Source organism: Peromyscus eremicus, chromosome 22 (genome assembly GCF_949786415.1).
Source record: "Peromyscus eremicus chromosome 22, PerEre_H2_v1, whole genome shotgun sequence".
In the NCBI taxonomy this organism is placed as follows: Eukaryota; Metazoa; Chordata; class Mammalia; order Rodentia; family Cricetidae; genus Peromyscus; species Peromyscus eremicus.
Window position 1 is genome coordinate 9,977,592 of NC_081437.1, and position 20,607 is coordinate 9,998,198.

The 20,607-nt window shown below is 43.2% G+C and overlaps 1 protein-coding gene across 1 annotated transcript in view; it reads right to left on the reverse strand.

Moving 5' to 3' along the window:
* Dync2li1 (dynein cytoplasmic 2 light intermediate chain 1) overlaps nucleotides 1–20,607 on the reverse strand; it is a 36,524-nt gene that overhangs the window by 413 nt on the left and 15,504 nt on the right. Inside the window, exons 6-12 of the mRNA XM_059248433.1 lie at nucleotides 15,007–15,193; nucleotides 13,793–13,861; nucleotides 13,145–13,222; nucleotides 9,972–10,048; nucleotides 9,577–9,647; nucleotides 6,868–6,965; nucleotides 6,374–6,466 (exon numbers count right to left, since the gene is read on the reverse strand). Of these exons, the coding sequence (XP_059104416.1) occupies nucleotides 6,374–6,466; nucleotides 6,868–6,965; nucleotides 9,577–9,647; nucleotides 9,972–10,048; nucleotides 13,145–13,222; nucleotides 13,793–13,861; nucleotides 15,007–15,193 (673 nt within the window). The remainder of the gene's footprint in view (nucleotides 1–6,373; nucleotides 6,467–6,867; nucleotides 6,966–9,576; nucleotides 9,648–9,971; nucleotides 10,049–13,144; nucleotides 13,223–13,792; nucleotides 13,862–15,006; nucleotides 15,194–20,607) is intronic.

Here is a 20,607-nt window from a genome sequence, read left to right on the forward strand (position 1 = left end):
GGCAGACTAAGCAGCGCTCAGAGATGAACTAAGTAAGGTTTCAGACACAATTATCTACTATACAGAATATACAGGTCACTTTCAATTAGCAACACAAGGCGTTTATACTTCAAGGATTTGAAAGTATCTGTATTTGAAAGCAATGTTCAGCTCTTTCCAAAAGTTTGTTTGAAGTTAGCAGATTATCAATATTTGAGAGTTAGATGTCCTTCCATACAGTGACTCTGCTTTTAGAACCATACTAGGGCTGGAGAGATGGCTTAGTGGCCAAGAGCACAGGCTGCTCTTCTAGAGGACCTGGGTTGGATTCCAAGCATCACATGGTGTCTCACAACCATTTATAACTCCAGTTCCAGGGGATCCAATGCCCTCTTCTGATCTGTGCATACATAAAGTGTGCAGACATACATGCAGGTAAACAACCACACACATAAAATAATAGTAAAAATCTTAAAAAAAGAAATTTGTCATACCGAGCTAAGTGTGGTGGTGCATGTCTGTAAGGCCATCACTGGGGAGGTGGAGACAGGAGGATCTTAAGTTTGAGGTAAGCCTGGGCTACACAGTAAGACCCAAGGACTAGGGTGTAGCTAAGTGGTAGAGTGTCTGCCTGGTAATGGGTTTCACCCCCATCACTGAAAAGTCAAAATCACAGTGTGAGGTATTTATTTATTATTTATTTATTATTTATTATTGAGGCAAATGCCTTTATTTCTAGTCCTGGGAGGCAAAGGCAGCGGAGGTCAGCCTGGTCTACACAGTGATTTCCAGGGCCATACAGGAGACCCTAACTGAAAAAACAAAAACTCTTCATAAAGTAAAAAGTTTTGTTTTTGTTTTTTAGTTTTTTTCTCGAGACAGGGTTTCTCTGTGTAGTGCTGGCTGTTCTGGAACTTACCCTGTAGACCTGGCTGGCCTCAAACTCACAGAGATCCACTCGCGTCTGCCTGTGTATGCTGGGATTAAAGGCATACACCACCTTCTCCTTCCTTCCTTCCTTTCTTTTTTTTTTTTTTTTTTGTTTTTGTTTTTTTTTTTGTTTTTCAAGACAGTGTTTCTCTGTGTAGTTTTGGTGCCTGTCCTGGATCTCACTTTGTAGCCCAGGCTGGCCTCAAACTCACAGAGATCCGCCTGTCTCTGCCTCCCGAGTGCTGGGATTAAAGGTGTGTGCCACCGCCACACAGACGGGTTTGGAGATAACTCAGTGAGTATGAGAGCTTGCACTGCAAGCTTAAGACCTGAGTTCAAATCCCCAGCACCCATGTCAAAAAAGGAAAAAGAAGAAGAAAACATAGAGAATAGTGAAACATGCAAGGTGTGGACAGACAGATGCTCCTGCTCCTACGATGTCTGCACAGCTGGAAACCGCTGTCTGCAGAAGGGACTGATTACGGAGATGAATGTTCATTTACACTCAGCCTGGGGGGAGCTGGGGGAAACCGATGGTGCCCCATAAGAACAGCAACAGTGGGGGGGGGGGCGGGGAGACAGGAGACTTCCTTCTGTCCTTCCGACACCTCTACATCTTTAACACAAGGTAGTTTCACAGCAGAGGTGGAAACCACGGACAGCAGCCTTCAAGAGGGGATCACCAAGGGATCACCTCCGGGCGGACTCTGTGCCAGTCACCGTGGAAGCAACTGTACAAAGTGTGTTGTTATCCTGGATAAACAAAAGCGGTTGTTCTGCATGATAAGCCGAGCACTGCCCAGCGGCTGGGGTTACTAACGGTCACAGTTGCTACGAACAAAATCCATTGCTGTCTTCATAAAAAGTGCAGGTTATCTTTCACAGTTATCCTTGAAGTTATTAAAACTGAACTGCTGAGGAGTTTCAAAGCCCTGTGTGTACTCAAGAATGCTTTTATGATAATAACTTGGAGGAACTCTTCAGTTTGGTTTATGTCTGAGTGACACCAATCCAGTTTACCAGTTATTTCCCACTTATCCTATTAAAGATTGCTAACTAATGAAAAGTAGGTAACCAGGTGTGGGGGCACCCACCTTTAATCCCGGACCCCAGGAGGCAAAGGGGGATCTCTACAAGTTTGAGGCCAGCCTGGTCTACATAGTGAGTTCCAGGCCAGCCAAGACTACACAGCTAGACCTTGTCTCAAAACAACAAAAAAGATTCACAAAAGTAAAGTGATATTGTAAGCTTTGTCTTTAACTGGAAATGGTCAATCGTTTTTACCAAGATCCAGGTGAGGACACTGCTTTGTGGGTCTTTGCTGGCTGTGCTATATAATCTGCATACAACAGACAGAGAAAAGAATGGGGCGGGTCACCTGGCCATGCCAAAAGAAGGAAAAGGAGTAATTAGCTGATTCATGACCCCCAGAAGGCCTCTAGATTTTCAAGATCACAATCAGATGAACTCAGAACAATCGATGTTTGAAAGGTGCTGCAAGGTTTTCTTGACACAGATTCCACGGCGGCTTACAGAGCCATTAAAAAGCAAGATGAAGAAGCTCCTTCCCCAGCCCACCCCTACCCACCCCTACCCACCCCAACTCTCTTAAGAACCCCTGAAGGCTCTGACGACACACAGTCTATGTATGGTCTTATGATACACTGCATTTATATAATATGATATAGTAATATATTATAATGGCTGATAGAGCATCGGCCGCAGAGAACAGTAACATGGTTTTTCTCTAACCATGAGATCAGTGTGTCAGTGTGCTTAATTAAATTATAGCCCTAGGAGCAAGAGGATTGTTTTAAACTGCGGAGTCAAACAAGGTAACTATGGCTAAGCAAGAAGACCTTAAAAGGGAAAGCATTTACCTCAACCTCCCCTCCCCGCCCTGGACTCCTTTTTATAAAGAAGGGTCTTGCTGCATAGCCGAGGCTAGCCCGCAACTCCTATGTCTACATAGACCCAGCCTTCGCAGGGCTAGGATTAAAGTCACGTGTCACCTTGACCACTTTTCCCTTTTATCCTCTTTTAACAAAAATATTGAAAAGAGGTAGAAGGGTTAGCAAACACTTTCCTTTCAGATTCCCTAAAATCAGGAATGGCTTCCAGCTCAAGGACTTTATGTGAAAGCTGACGGAAGAGACTTGAGCAATAAGAGAAAAGAGTGCTAGCCAGGAAAGACCCTGTCCACAGGGCAGCTCTGGTCTTCCCCCATGCTCTGAGCCATGTGGGATGGCCTCACAGGTTACAGGACCTCCCTGCGTGGGAAAGGACTAGGCTCAAGACAGATCCAAAGGCTGTCTTAGCTATGCTGTGATAAGACATCACGACCAAAAGAAGCTTGGGGGAGAAAAGGGTTGATTTCAGCTTACACATACACCTGCATATGCCTATCCATACCACAGTCCATCTCCAACGGAAGTCAGGGTGGGAATCAAGCAGGGTGGGAACCTGGAGGCAGGAGCTGATGCAGAGGCCGTGGAGGATGCTGCTTACTGGCTTGCTCCTCATGGCTTGTTCAGTGTGCTTTTTTTTTGCTGCATCCAGGACCACCAGCATAGAAATGGCACCGCCCATAATGGGCTGGACCCTCCCAAACCAATCACTAATTAAGAAAATGCCCTACAGACCTGCCTACAGTCAGACCTTATGAAGGCATTTTTTCTATTGTCGTTCTCTCTCAGATGACTCTAACTTGTGTGAAATTAACATAAAACCAGCCAGCACAGTGGCATAGTCTTTCAGTTCCTCTGGGGGTAGTGAGTTGTAGGATTGTCCATTCAAGATCAGTCTGAGCTACCAAATGAGACTGTTAAAAAAAATTTTTTTTTTGAATAGCAATCTTTTTTTTTTTTTTTGGTTTTTCGAGACAGGGTTTCTCTGTGTAGCTTTGCGCCTTTCCTGGAATTCACTTTGGAGACCAGGCTGGCCTCGAACTCACAGAGATCCGCCTGCCTCTGCCTCCTGAGTGCTGGGATTAAAGGTGTGCGCCACCACAGCCCGGCTTGAATAGCAATCTTAAAAGAATGAAGCATTGTAGGATGTGGTGGTGGGGTGCCCACCACTTCACTGGAGGGATTATGTATAGAGAGGTAATTCGTCAGTGGCAACTGAACTTTTTGGGTGGGACTGAATGGAAGCCACAAGCTTGCTGCTCCATCCTAAACCTGCCAGGCTCCAATTTCATTGTGAATGTTTCAGGGCTGGGTCAGAGGTCGGTCAGACATGGCCAGTTCTGCCTTAGGAGCCTGCAGGTTGCTTGTAGGGGAACACCTGGATGGAATTATGGAAAATCCTAAGCACAGGTTTAAGTCAGAAGCAGCTACGCTCTTCTTTTAAATGAATACACCATTATTCAGTGCCAACTTACATCTAAAAATCACAATGGTATTTTCAAGGGAAAATGCTACCCAGTAATCAATAATCATTAAAAGACAAAAGAAGCAATATGAAGACAGAGATACAGACAACTGGTTAGATTTTCAACTAAAGCTCATAATTTTTTATTTCCTCTATCATTTTTCTATCTATCTGTCTGTCTGTCAGTCAACTTGTCTGTCAGTCTATCTATCTATCTATCTATCTATCTATCTATCTATCTATCTATCTATCTATCTATCTATCATCTATCTATCTTTGAGACAGGGTCTCACTCTGTGGCTCAGGCTGATCTCAGATTTGCAAATGTCCTGCTGAAGCCTCTAGAGTGCTGGATGAACTTTTGTTTTAAGCTATCCCAGTAAAACTGGCAACGACTATCTTGCCCATATAAAAAGTACAGGTATATATGTAAATGCCTAGAGAGAATGTTAAGAATCTCCTAAACTAATTTTGAGAGGATTACCACTTTGTATATCAGCACACAGTTGGGAACAGCTTAAGCTTCTGCAATTCCTTCATGAAAAGCATGAAAAAATATTCAAATTAAATTTTTGTTTGTTTTGTTTTCAAGACAGGGTCTCACTATGGCTGTCCTGGAATTCACTATGTAGACCAGGCTGACCTTCAACTCACACAAATCTACCTTCCTCTGCTGCCTGGCTTTAACAGAAAAAAAAAGATATCAGGATTTCAAACTTTAGAATCAGCTATCAATGAAATAATCAAGCATCAAATGGTAATCATTGTGGTACCTGTATAGCAAAAAGTACAAATTACATGCAGATTCTATGTGTGCAGTCTGAAATTAGCATAACTTATCTACTAGAACAACACAAATTAAATTGGCTTTTAGGCAAAATGGAGATATTATATATATATTTTTTAGGTAATAAAAAAAATCTGTCATCCAAGTATTCTAGCCACTCCGATGCGTTAACTGAACGCCACAGTTGAGGAAGATGCTCCAGGCACAGGGCTTGTCCTCCACTTTCACTCAAAGTGAAGTCAGAGAAGATACAATTCCAAAGTGTAAATTCAGAGTTCAAGTACGTCAGCGCATTACTAACGTCTGTGCATATGACCTTATTAAAGCAGTCACGATGCAATAGAAACCGATAATGACAGTTAATAATTGACTCAAATACTAATTGGGAGACGACCTCCAGTAACCTCTCCAGCCAAGGTTCATGCACAATGAGGGTTACATCAGTTCATCTGAGTGTCCCCACCTCATGTTTCAAGCTTTGCTATAGCTACCAAACCGTTTACATATTCATAGCAGGTTTTCATATGTCTGGAATATGTTTAAATAAAACATTTGCTTACTTAATTTGAGGACCTCTTAAGGTAAAGAGTGAGTGCTAGGAAAAATGCCTGGGTCGCCAGTCCCGGTAGACAAGTGTCTTCAAATAACCCTTCCAACAGTGTGACTGCCCGAGTTACAAAGTTCTACAAACCCGCCCAGATACGGTCAGGCTTTCAGTTTGCAGAGTGTGCCATACAAACGTGTCCTCATCCAAGGACAGATAGTGTGACATCTCATTTTATCACTGTAAAAGGAGAGCTGACAAAAGTCTATGTCCAGTATTTGTGTCATGGTGAATTCACCGACGAACGATTCTATTCTTACTTAAGATTTGCATACTGAAATGGGGCTATCCTGGCTCGTCCACTTCTAAGCATCTTCAGAGATCCTAGGGTCCATCAGGGATGCTTATGTATCTTGGCCTGAATGGATAAAGTCTTTGGACAAGGTAATTCTCCAAGTACTAGGAAATTATACTATGTCTGACAACAGAGTAGGAACCAAACACTTCCAAAGAGTATCAGGAAAGCATCTCTCCAGCAGAGAGGGTGGGAGCCATACCCATCTTTAACATCAAGTCAGTTGGAAAAGGGTTTGTAAGCTTTTGCATTATCTCTGGGTAGTGGAAAGGCAGGTTTCTTCTATATGCATATCAGAGCTTTTTTTCTACAGAGATGTAATAATTTTACAAGTAAAAAAATTAGGAAAATGTATGAATTTCTCAATGTATACCACATTGCGGTGCAATTGAGTTTTGGTAAATACCTGATCCTTCTGAATTCTCATCTCATCCACTTCCCTTTCTGCATACTGTGGATCTCGGGCAGGGTCCTGGATCGCCTTCAGGGTGCTGGTACTCTGAAATCACGATTCTCTAAGTCATTTCAGGCCCATAACCCACATTTCAATGGTCACCATCTGTCGAAGGGACCAAGTTCCATCAGCCTGGTACTGAGAGCTATTCAGCCTCCATCACTCTTGGAAATCCACCTCAAATATACTTGCCGCCCCCCTCCCCATGTTCCCCCCTCACCTCCCCCATCATTTGTCTCTCTCTTCCAACAGCCAGAGAGCTTTGTTTGGAAGGGGACAGGGGCCATGTCTTACTCAGCTTTTAACCTCCATGGTGCTTGGTTTACAACGGTCTCAACAAACATTTCATCATTTAGGAACATGAGAAATAGAGTCATCATGGTAGAACCTTCATGGCACTTCCTGTCACAGATGACTGTAGCTCTCTAGCTAAGGGGAATACACACCTTTGGGGGGAAGAGCTTTTCATACACCTTTTTCCACAGCTCCATTGGCGAATGGGCCTGAAGCTTTCCAATGTCACTATCGGGAACAGGAGGGGACCCTAAAATAGAAAGTTTTACCTCACATGACTACAGAGATTAAATTAGTGTAAACTATTAATAAAGCAGATGTCATCTATTAAAGTACAAATCTCAGGTCACTCATTTTCCATCTCCGTGTTACAGACACCATTAAAATGGTGCCTACCTAGGCTGTTGTACTGCCAGAGGCAGTAAGAAGTAACGGGTGAGCTAACACTCTTTTTCCACACCCTACACTCGTATCTGTGCCCCATCAACAGTCGTTCCAGAGCTTGGTGTTTACACTAGAAACACGCATGCACTTGTGATAGAGAGTTCATGCAGGAGCACCATTGGTTTTATGGAAAACTGATGACAACACAGACGTTCATTCCTAGTAGATAATGAACTGGCATTATGCACAGCTTTGTTTTATAACCCCAGGAAACAGTCCAAATATCAGCTGGAACCGTGGGCAGCGTATACACTGAAAACCCACCAAAGTACACCGAGTCCAAGATAATACCGACTGCCAAACTTTTCTACATGTGTGTAAATGCAGAGTGCTGGGGAGATGTGAAATAAACTCCCTACACACACACACACACACACACACACACACACACACACACACACACACACACATATACACACACACAGACTCAGCGTCCTCTTCCCCTTGCAGTGCTGGGATTGTACCAAGGACCTCACCCCGGCTGGGCACTCGTCACTGAACTACAGTCACAGTACTAGCCCCACTATTTTAATGAGGAAAATGTATTTATATCTTGAATATTTACATTACTTTGAAAAATTAAAAAATTCAGTTACTTTCTGGCAATTTTTAATCTATAACCTGAGATTTTTCCATTCTTTCTAACATCTTTATTGTCCCCAAACTGTTCAACTGTTGATCTTCAAGGACTTCCTTACTATCCTGGTGGGAAAGTACTGATTCACTGATTCACTACCATGTGTGTGTGTGTGTGTGTGTGTGTGTGTGTGTGTGTGTGTGAGTGTGTGTGTGTGTAAAACATTGATGCTGGGAACTGAACTTGGGTCCTTTGGAAGAGTGGCAAGTGCTCTTAACTGCTGAGCCATTTCTCAGCCCCAGATCCGTGATTTTTAAATTCAGTAATTAGCAAGCCTTTTCTGGCTAACTATTCCCACAGACAGAATTCCGTCAGCATCATCCATCAGTGCACTATTCCCACAGACAGAAGAATTCCGTCAGCGTTATCCATCAGTGCACTATTCCCACAGACAGAAGAATTCCGTCAGTGTCATCCATCAGTGCACTATTCCCACAGACAGAATTCCGTCAGCGTCATCCATCAGTGCACTATTCTCACAGACAGAATTCTGTCAGCATTATCCATCAGTGCACTATTCCCACAGACAGAATTCCATCAGCATTATCCATCAGTGCACTACTCCCACAGACAGAATTCCGTCAGCATCATCCATCAGTGCACTATTCCCACAGACAGAATTCCGTCAGCGTCATCCATCAGTGCACTATTCTCACGGACAGAATTCTGCCAGCATGCACAGTGATTCTCAATGCTCTTGAAATTAAGCTGGCACTACTAAAAAGATGCCAATCTGTCTCCACCATCCATTAAGCAACACCACCTCATTCTTTGCTAAGGTCTTAGGAGTATTACAGGATGGAAACACCAGCCATGTGTTTTCACATGTTGCCATGTGAAAAATCAAACCACAGCCAAGGTTCTAAAGAATTGCTAGGCCCAAAGAGCTTCTTGGAAAGATAGGGGACTTGATAAATATACTATGGATTCTGTGAGTTTAGAAAATACATCTCAACAGCTAAGGCAGACTATCCCGTCTTGCTCTTTCCTACATTTTGAAAGAAGGTCATGCTATACAGCCTAATCTGACTGGCCTTGGGTTTAAAGCAATCTCCTGCCTCAGCCTCCAGAGTGCTAGGATTACAGGTGGGATATACCACCATACCCGACTGGAAAACTGTCTTATAACGGAAAACTAAGGCGTATTTAAAGGTTCTTGGTTTACTCTATCACTTCAACCCCACACAGTCGATCATTATTCACAGCGAGCTCTGCAGTCCCCTGCCTATCCTATACTCCTGATTTCTTCTAAACTTGGGGAACTAGAATTTAAAAGTGCATTTCCACCTGGCGGTAGGCTCAGAATCTATCCCTGGTGCATGAGCGGGCTTTTTGAAGCCCACTACTTGTGATGGGACACTTTGTGCAGCCTTGAGGCAGGGGGATGGGCTGGACTTGCCTCTACTGGATGTTCCTCCCCATGGGAGGCCTTGCCTTCTTGTGGGGGGTTTCTGGGGGGAGGCTGGGGGGATGGGAGGAGGGAAGAGGGGGATCTTTGATTGGTGTGTAAAATGAATGAAAAAATTTTCTTAATAAAAAAATGCATTTCTTTAAAAGTAGAATAGAGATCAGAAATCTGTCTCCCATGTAGTACCATACATTCTACCACAAATATATCAGTGTGTTGCAAGCTACGTCAATTCTGGATAAAATAAATACATATGAAATAACTGCCAGAAAATGAAGCCAGAAATGGTGATGTGCTGGAGACCAAGGAAACAGGAAGATAAAATCAATAAGCAATTTAAAAAGATTAAGCAATATTAATAAGTTCACCAACCTATTTGACATAAAGAGTCCAATCCTGCTGTGATAAACAGTGGTTTATTCTGATCCACACATATTGATTTGCTGTATGGCAAAGAAAAAGATTCTAATTTAGGTCACCAATCGAATATGCTGCCACACTCTACTGTAAACACGAGGGCGAATTTTATATAAGTCACTGACGAGAGAGCATTGACCCAAATGGACCAGTGAACACTGACTCTGACAGAATCCCACCTTCTAAGTCCAAACTAAGAGAAGAGCAAGGCAAAAAGATAGACACTAAAACTTTCAATTCCATTTAAAATTAGCAGAAGAAAATAATAACAAAACGAAAGCTAAAGAGATGGAAGAGAAGATATAATAGAAATCAGGGAACAAGGATAATTGGAAAATGTTTAACAGTACCTCTTATCAATACCGAATGCCAACTGGTTGATAACACCACGCATTTTCAGTAACAGAGCTTCCGATTTGCTGGTAAACTGCAACAAACAGGAGATTTAATTAAACTCCGTTCTATAATCTCTGTAACCGGTAAAAATACGGTTCTGAACAAGCACACACAGCGAGAGAATTACAATTTCTTTGCCTCAAAACACTTACTTGGGGAGACAAAACAGAAGCTGAATAAAGAAACCGTGATAAACTTGCCTCGCTACCCAGAACTCACGAGTGCATGATGTGGAAAGGACCCCTGTGAACACAGCAATCACTTCACCTACTCAGATGGTAAGAATTTGCACGTTTGTGCTGTGTGTAGACACCAACACTCCTGGTTAGACAAAAGTGACTGTAACATCTGCAGGTGCACTGCCCGCCATCAGGGCAGTGGTGTGGCAGCTGCGGGCAGGGACAGTCACACTGGGACTCGCTGAAGTGACTGTTCAGCTTCTTATTTGAATTGCCTGCAGAGCCTGAAGAAAGAATTACCGAATAGTCTCATGGTGAAAAATAAGAGGATCGAACCAGAGCATCTCAGGAGAGGAAAAGGACGTGGCTTCTACTGATAACTACTCTGACACTGCGTGGAACCAGGAGGCATGGTTACTCTACCAACTGTTAAGTCAGGGTTCGCCTTCTAAATACTGCGCCATTCAAAGGCAAAGGGAACAGCTGGGATGTCCGAAATGGCAGGGTGGGGCCTTAAACTGGAGTGAAATACACTTATAAGGCAAAGATATCAACTCCCCGGTTCCCATGGCAGATCCACAAGGTCACAGAGGAAATATTCAAGGAGGGCACTGGGGTACAAAGATGAGACACAGTCATTTAATACAAAGAATTAGGGCATGTTAATGTGTATCATACGGTATTTAAAAATAGGGAAAATTTTAATTAAAAAATGATTGTTTTGTTTTGCTTAATTTTACTATATAGTTTTATATTTATTACAATATAATTAATATATTTTTGTTGATTTAAACTATGTAATTTTGAACATTTGTTTGCTGAGCGGTAGTGGCGCACGCCTTTAATACCAGCACTCGGGTGGCAGAGGCAGGCGGATCTCTGTGAGTTCGAGGCCAGCCTGGTCTACAGAGTGAGTTCCAGGACAGGCACCAAAACTATACAGGGAAACCCTGTCTCGAAAAAAAAACAACCCAAAAAAACAAAAACAAAAACAAAAAAATTTTGTTTGTGTTATATGGGCGAGGGGAAAACCTAGTCACAAATATTTTTCATAGGAGGTATGTGTGGGAGAACACTGGAAGTTCTCTCACTAATTACTCCAACTGCTCCCTCTCTCTCAAACACCTCCACACACAGCTGTGGACCTCCTTGAATCAGCTCAGTGCTGGGGACTAACTCATCCTCACCTAGAGCAATGCACCCCATTTTCAGATAATGATCATGTTGGAACGTTCCTCCCTATTGATAGTACTAAGGTATTAGTGTCAGAACGCTCCTCCCTATTGATTAGTACTAGGGTATTAGTGTCAGAACGCTCCTCCCTATTGATTAGTACTAGGGTATTAGTGTCAGAATGTTCCTCTCTATTGATTAGTACTAGGATATTAGTGTCAGAACGCCCTCCCTGTTGATTAGTACTAGGGTATTAGTGTCAGAACACCCCCTCCTGTTGATTAGTACTAGGGTATTGGTGTCAGAACGCCCCTCCTGTTGATTAGTACTAGGGTATTAGTGTTAGAACGCTCCTCCCTGTTGATTAATACTAGGGTATTAGTGTCAGAATGCTCCTCCCTGTTGATTAGTACTAGGGGTATTAGTGTTAGAACGCCCCCTGTTGATTAGTACTAGGGTATTAGTGTCAGAACGCTCCTCCCTATCGATAGTACTAGGGTATTAGTGTTAGAACGCTCCTCCCTGTTGATTAGTACTAGGGTATTAGTGCCAGAACCCCCTCCTGTTGATTAGTACTAGGGTTTTAGTGTCAGAATGCTGCCCCCTATTGATAGTACTAGGGTATTAGTGTCAGAACGCCCCTCCCCGTTGATTAGTACTAGGGTATTAGTGTCAGAATGCTCCTCCCTATTGAGTTAGTACTAGGGTATTAGTGTCAGAATATTCCTCCCTGTTGATTAGTACTAGGGTATTAGTGTCAGAATGTTCCTCCCTGTTGATTAGTACTAGGGTATTGGTGTCAGAACATTCATATTGATTCTTTTAAAAACTGTAGAAACATTTTCCAAGGCATCGTGTCACCCTGACATACAGGCAGACAGAGCTCAGTCTTAAAAGGTGGCGAGAACACATAATGAAGTGTATTTGAAATGCTCTAAACACATAAAAACTGAAAATATACAGCATACATGGTACTTTCAGCCATGAAAGCGAAGGGCTTGGCCATGCTGCCTCTACATTTCTCTGAGTGCTTTAATCTAGAGGAAAGGAGACTATTACTTATTTATTCAAAGACTAAGGTAGCTTTGCTTTTGGTTTTGAGAAGGAACTGTCAACTTTTTGGGTTGGTCTGTCTCACATGTAGCTCAGGCTGGCCTGCATGAGCACCTCCTGCCTCCGTGTCCTGAATGTGTTCAGACATCTCCACCATTTACCAACTAGCCCCATGTTTCAGGCCACACACCGAGTCCTTCCCACCCATTCCACTGCTCCTTCTAAGAATCCTATGAAGGAGGCACCATTCCGTCCGTTTGTGCCCGAGAGGAGGGGGATGCTTACGTGACTTGCTAAATCATGTGTCTAATAATGGGTCACACTGACATTGAGCCAAGGCAGCATGGCTTCAAAAGTCATGATTTTAACCGCTACAACATCCTTTCTTTTACATAAAAGCATCTTGTTAAAGTTTTTTCCTGTTTCCTTTTGAGGGACTATAGATTCTAATTCTTAAAGAGAAAAATGAAAATGAGTGAAAACACCAATATATCTCTGTCAGCTTGCCTGGGCTTACAGACACAGGCCATGTAGGGAGGAGAAGCCACAGCAAGCAGAGCGTGTTCTGTGCACACCTCACGGCCTGCAGGAACAGGGCTTTGGCAGTGGGGGAGGAAAGAGGGCAAACGGTGACGTTAGGCGTATGTGTTAGGCACATCTGTTAGTCACATCTGTGAGCCCAGCTCCTCCTTCCCGCACATTCCCTCAGGAAGAGGACTGACCATCAGCGAGGCTCCGTAATAATGTGCAACAAACCGAAGCGTCTTGCATATCACCTTTCTCTTCTCAGGATCAAAGTCCTGGAGAAAAAAAAAATATTAAAAGGAAAAAATAAGCCGAGAGATCTCAACAGCTCACTCGGGCAGACACACGTTATCTATTTTTAAACCCCCCACCCTGAGGAGTTGGGCTCGGTCACCTCCACGTTCCTGTCTACAGAGACCGAACAAGGCTGCAGCCCACTACTGCCAGAGCTATCAGATCTGTTTAAACGCTTGGCTTAAGGGAATCCAGATATAAGCACACGTTTTATCCTGAGGAATACCCGAAGGATTCTCTGACAAGCCAAGATAAGAAGAAACTAATTTCCTACTTTCTTCAATTTAAAGTTGGGAAGTAAATCTTATCCCTCAGCGGCTGAAGATTTGTTTCCTAAGTCTTCCGCCTCGTCCCTGTTCTAACCATTGTACTCTCTTTCCTCACTTCTTTGGGACGTCCTTACTCTATTTATCTCCCTTTCTAAAATCCTTAAGATGGCTGTCTCTGAGCCTGTCTCTTCCAGAGTTACAGTTCTTATTTCATCATTTTCATTCCTCCCCACAAAGCATAGCCATGCATGTCCAACGAAGAGCTGAAAAGGGAGCACCTACCTGAAAAATATCATATTTACTTCCGATTATGACCAGGGGTATTGGAAACGGGTCAATTAACTCACGATCCTGTTAATAAATATACTTGGTTGATTACAGTTGTTTATTGCTATGCCCTCAGAAATTTATATTTACTTTAAAAAACCATCGTTTCTGGTCTCTTCATATTTTCTGTCATAGAGTTTGTTACTAAATTAACTTTCACTTCCTGCTGTATGAAGTGTGAAGCCAGAAACAGCAAGTCCCTCCACACCATGGTTCATTCATTTCCCTGTTCTGGTGTTCTGCTGTTCTGTTTTCTTCCTTCCTTCCTTCCTTCCTTCCTTCCTTCCTTCCTTCCTTCCTTCCTTCCTTCCCTCCCTCCCTCCCTCCCTCCTTCTCTCTCTCTCTCTCTCTCTCTCTCTCTCTCTCTCTCTCTCTTTTCAAGACAGTGTTTCTCTGTGTAGCTCTGGTTGCCCTGGATCTCACTCTGTAGACCAGGCTGGCCTCGAGCTCAGAGCTCCAGCTGCCTCTGTCTCCCGAGTGCTGGGATCAAAGGTGTGCCCCATCACCGCCTGGCTATAGTTCTGTTTTCTTTCACTGTACATCATCTGTATGGAGTTTCTAGTGTATGTTAATTGTTTGCTGTTTGGATTTGTTCTGATCTGATACTATGTTAGACACATGCACACAATGGACACCATGAAATGCTTCTCTTAGTTTTCTAGATGACAACATTCCAGACTGCATTTAAATAACTTGTGTTGCATCGCAGCAACTTTATAATTTAAACAGATTTTAGATGATGGGGAGAGCATCGTGACATGTGACAGACATTAAATGAATGTAGGACACACAGTGCTGGGCAAGGCTCGGGAAACTCGGCTCCCACTTCAATCTGCAGCTTCAGCTGCTCTGCGCCAGTCCATCTGCATTCTCACCTCCATCTTACCGAGATTATAAAATCAATATCAAAACTCTACTTTAAAACTCCATTTCTTTTGAGTGGTATGATACACCACAATAATCATAGGGGATGTCTAACAAGAAGACATAGCCATCTTTGCCTTGTTTTGCTCTTACTGAGGTTTGATGAAATTGCTATAATTTTCCGGTGAGCAGGTTCATCTACATCCAACAAATTTTAAGTCATGCAGAAAACTGAGGATGCTGTGCTGCGATGCTGTCTTGACTCAGTGTGGGGCAGACGCCAGGAGAAACCAATAGCAACTCACCGGATGGTCCTTCTGCATGACACTCCACATCTTCTGCCTCATCTCCAAGGCTGCTTTGGAATTTACCTTCCCCAGCTTCATTATCACTTTGTCTACGTGGCTTTTTGTGGCTTGCAACAGATTTTCCATGGTGGGCCAGAGATCATTAGGTTTGGATAGATCCAGGACAAGAACAATAGAGAATGTCCTACAGAGACGACAACAGCTTTACACAAGATTCCCAACAGTGGCTGTTTTGAGGCTTGAATGTACTGACATTTATCTAAAGTAGTTTAAGAAAAACCCAGCATGTCATTATTCTAAGACGGGAGTGAGACGAGAACTCAGAGTCGCATGTACGTGGGTTTCTTCCCCACTGGAGCTCAGTATCACACAGAAACAAACCAGTTCAGACAGAGGGGCTGAAAGCACATGGGTCCAACAATGCCAAGTTCAGACCTAATCTCACCTCGTGCTCCAGAAGAGGGGCCAGAATCTCACTGCCAAGGACAGCAGCAACACAACATGGAGGAGACGGACAACTGACGAGCCTCGCTGGGAGACCTTTCTGAGGGCCCTCCCTAGAAGATGTGGTGACGCCCATACTATGGATCTGAGTTTAGAAGTTCGTATTTATACAACCAGAAGTCTGAAGAACTGCCTGTAAGTGAAGCTGTACGTCTTCCAGCCCTGCTTCTCTGAAAGCACAGCCCTGACTAGCAGAGGACACTGCTGTCACCACAGGCAGAGGACTCCATCCCTACACATTAAACATGAATCTAAACAACAATGAAATAATCTACTTAAACATTGATTCAAATAACTCCAAAGAGATGTGCTCTTGGCAGAGAAGCACACGAAAAGATGCTTAAGGACTGGAGAGATGATCGGTTCAGCAGTTAAAGCACGGCTGTTCTCCCAGAAAATGAAAGTTCAATCCCCACACCCAATGGGTGGCTCAGACCCATCTGTGACTCTAGTTCAGGGGTGGGGTTGGTGGGTGGTTTTGGAGGGTGGTGGTGGGATGTGGCACCCCCTGCTGGCCTTTGTAGGCACTGCATGCCTGTGGTGCACAGATCCACATGCATGAGTGTGTACATGCATGCTTGTGTGACACCCCCTGCTGGCCTCTGTGGGCACTGCATGCCTATGGTGCACAGATCCACATACATGCAGGCAAAATACCCATACATATAAAATTTTTAAAAATTAAAAAATGCTCACCATCACTAATTATGGGGAAAGTGCAAAACAAACCCCCAGTGATAGGATAATCACAGCCATTAGGGTAGCTGTTACCAAAGAAAAGAAGACAGAAAGTGTTCCTGAGAACACAGAAGTATTCGAACTCTGTAACACTGGTAAGAAAACAAAATGGTGTAGCTGCTATGGAAAACAGCGTGGCTGTTCCTAAAACAATCAGAAAGAATCACCACACGATTCAGCAATTCTATTTCCGGGTCTATGCTCCAAGTTCTGAAAAAGCTAAACTTGTTTGTTGTTGTTGTTTGTTTTTTGAGACAGGGACTCATCTTGTAGCCCTGGCTGTCCTCGAACTTATTTTATAGCCAAGGATGGCCTTGAACACACTGTGATCTGCATGCCTTGGCCCCAGGCTGCTGGGATTACAGGCATGAGGCACTACGCCCAGGAGAAAGCTGTGACTGAGTAAGTGTGTGTGTATCAGTGTTCATGGCAACCCCCAAATGCCCGTGGACGGGTCAACAGAAGGACAAACTGTAGTATATACATACACAGATGAGGTATTGCTCACTTTCACAAAGGAAGAAAGCTTGAGACATGCTCCAGTGCGAACCTTGAGACATTATGCTAAGTTAAATAAACTACAAAGACAAATACTAGATGACCTCGTGACAGAAGGTACCATCGAGTCAAACCGCTGAGAGCCTGCAGGAACTTCACTGCAGAAGGACAGAAGTCCCTAGTACTAAATGTGGTGGCGTCGGTTGTACGACAGTGGAAATACACTTAATGCCACAGAATAACTCATTTATAAATAACGTCAGTGGTGAATTTTAGGTTCTGTATATTTTACCAACTGAAAAACAAATATATATAAACCTAGGAATGCTTTAGAATATGGTAATAATCTGTACACAGACATTTAATCACGGCCACATATTGTTTTGTTTTTTTGTTTTTTTGTTTTTTTGAGACAGGGTTTCTCTGTGTAGACCTAACAGTCCTGGAACTAGCTCTGCTTGCCTCTGCCTCTAGAGTCCTGCTCCATCACACCAAGCTCACAGACAACATTCTTTTCTTTCTTTCTTTCTTTCTTTCTTTCTTTCTTTCTTTCTTTCTTTTTTTTTTTTTTTTTTTGTTTTTTTGAGACAGGGTTTCTCTGTGTAGCTTTGTGCTTGTCCTGGAACTCACTCTGTAGCCCAGGCTGGCCTCAAACTCACAGAGATCCGCCTGCCTCTGTCTGCTGAGTGCTGGGATTAAAGGTGTGCGCCACCCCCTCACCCCACCCCCGCCACAGACAACATTCTTATTCAACAGACAAATACTCTGCTAGGAAACAAGATGATGCTATTTAGTTATTTTGTGTGAGTCAGTCCAACCAGCTGTTTGGTGTAATTCATACCAAACAGTATACAAAGTCTATGCCTGTGGTCTCAATTAGAAAGGAATCATTTAGACATTAATTATGAGACAAAGCTGTAAAATTATTGTCCAGCCAATCATTTCCACGTCACCTTACTAAGCTTATAAACATTCGGCTTCACTATAGACTCATATAATAAACATGTAGTAGTAAAGAAACTAATTTTACTTTATACTTTAATAGATTATACTTTGTTTTATAGTTATATTTTTTTAAAGACCTATGCAACCTTTTTACTGTGGTCAAATACATACAACATAAAAATCACTTTTGTCATTAAAAACAGGCAAAAGAGAAATGGATTACCCAACTTTTCCTACTAATAAATGTTTTGCTTCTAGTACTATGTTGCTCTGTACCTTCTTTATGGCAAATGTTAGCTAAGAAAACAGCTTAAAAAATTCTTCAAGTGGGATCAGACCACAGGAAATGTTCTATTGCAAATTATCTAAAGCCCGTGGAAACACTCAGTTCTATGGACATTTAAAGGAAAACAATATCGCATTGCACGTGTCAATATATCAGTTTCTCAATTTGCTGGGTTTTGCCCAATACAAGGAAATTATGTGTAAACTAATTCCAGTTTTAAAATTCTCCACGATTAGCAACTACACGAAGTGAAATCCTCTGCAACCCCAATTCTTTGACGACCCAGCAGCTGACTTTGCACCCAGACTTGGGACTATGATGCTCTTTCCTATTCGTTACAACTGGGATCCTTCCCATCTCCCAAAGCTGGCTCCAGCTGCCCTAGAGCAAAGGGACAGGAAGACTGAGACCTCACACAGTGAGAAGCATGTTAAGATTTCACTTCCTTTAGAACCCCGACGAGCCTCTCTGGCCCAAACAGTCTCAGATTAAATAAAAGAGGAGTGAGGTCACATAGGAGTCAGGGGTCAGGGCCAGGACAGGAGCCACCTCTGGCCACACAGTGGGCAGAGGGTTCCTTAGGTCCTCCCCACTCTCACCTCTTCTCAACTGTCAACCATAAATCATGCTAATTCCCAGCAAGCTTTGCTTATCTCCACTAAAGAAAGTCAATCTGGGCAGTGGTGGTGCACACCTTTAATGCCAGCACTTGGGAGGCAGATGCAGGCAAATTTCTGTGAGTTCAAGGCCAGCTTGGTCTACAGAGAGAGTTCCAGGATAACCAAGGCTACATAAAGAAACCCTGTCTTGAAAACCAATAAAAAAAAGAAAGAAAGAAAGTCAAATGTAAAAGCTGTGAAGTTCCTTAAAAAAAAAAAAAAAAAAAAAAAAAGCTAACATTACAGTGAAAAGGTGATTATAAGCAGAAATGTAGGCCCTACATGTATATATAAAACTGGACATCTTGCCACCAAATGAAGCTTCCAGTACTGGGAACGGGGTACATCTAATTGAGTTGTTGGCCAAAGGAGTCCCATCCCCAAACAACCTAGGCTGTTGCCAAGACAATAGATTGCTCTTCACAAACTGACAGCAAGGTCATGTTGCTGAAGATAACATCTACACAACTCACTGAACACGGAGAAACCAAGCTGGTGCCTACATAGAGCCTTCACCCCTATGGGCTAGCATCTTTGGTACAGGAAGGTACTGTGCACACTATCAAAGGAGAAAGGTAAACATCAACTCAGCTACAGACCCTTCTACCTACAATGCTGTCCTGACTGTAAGACGTGCGAGGGCAATGGTGGCTCAAAGCTTGTGGGAGTCACCAACCACATCTGACTTGACTGAAGGCCACTTCAGGGGATGAAACTCACACCTGACACTGCTTGCGTGACCAAGAACATCAGACTATCCTAGCCCAAGGACCATGATAAAACCAAATACTACTGTTGTACTAAAAGGAAGCAGCAATAAAAATGACTCCTAATGACATTCAGCTACACTCGTATCATAGATCAGGGCCTTGCTCAGCCATCATCAGAGAAGCTTCCTCCTGCAGCAGATGGGAACAAATACTGAGACCCACAGCCAGATATTATGCACAGAGTGAGAGACCTTGGAACACTCATCCCTAAACAGGATGTCTCCATCAAATCCCTCCCCTCAAGGCTCAGGGAACCCTGCAGAAGAGGAGGCAGAAAGTGTAAGAGCCAGAGGGGATGGAGGACACCAAGGAAACAAGGCCCTCTAAATCAACAAGATCTGCACACACAGGAACTCAGAGACTGAGGCAGCATGCACAGGGTCTGCAATGGTCTGCACCAGATGGGATCCTAGAGCTGAAAGAAGTGGACACATCCCCCCATCCCTAACCCAGAATCTATCTCCAATTGATAACCACTTGTAAATGAAAGTTGAATTTTCTCTAAGGGAGTCTACAATTGCTGTTCTTGGTTGTCAATTTGAATATAACTGGAATTATCTAAAATCAAGTGGCTGGATATACTTGTGAGAGATTTTTGTCTTAATTAAGTAAATCATTTGAAGTGGGAAGACCCACTTTTGGTCCAGATCTTTTGAGGTGGGAGGATCCACCTTTAATCTGGCTGTACCTTCTGCTGGCAGCCTGGATAAAGGACATGGAAGAAGGAAGTAGCTCTCTCTTTGTCTGCTTGCTCTAGCTCTTGCTGGCAAGTCCAGTCCTTCACTGGCATTACAGCCTACTTCTTCCACAGCCTGTACGCCATTTGAATAAATCACCTTTCTCTCTACATATAGATTCATTCTATCCGTCTGTCCCTCTAGAGAATGCTGACAAACACAGAATCTCACTGGAGAAACAAACTACTTTTAAGGGTAGACTACACATGCAGCAGTAGACGGCCAAGAGAAAACAAAGAGAACGACATCTTTGGAGGTTCTGTCTCATGATGCCATGTCAGAGCTTCTATTTATTTATTGATTTATTTAATCTCTTGAGATATTTTTAATTTATTTTGTGCGCGGTGTGTGTGTGTGTGCACGTGCGTGCCTGCATATGTGTGTGTGTGTGTGTGTGTGTGTGTGTGTCTCCCTTTTTACCCTAATTTGTGTACATATTATGGCTTCCAGTTTTGTGTTTT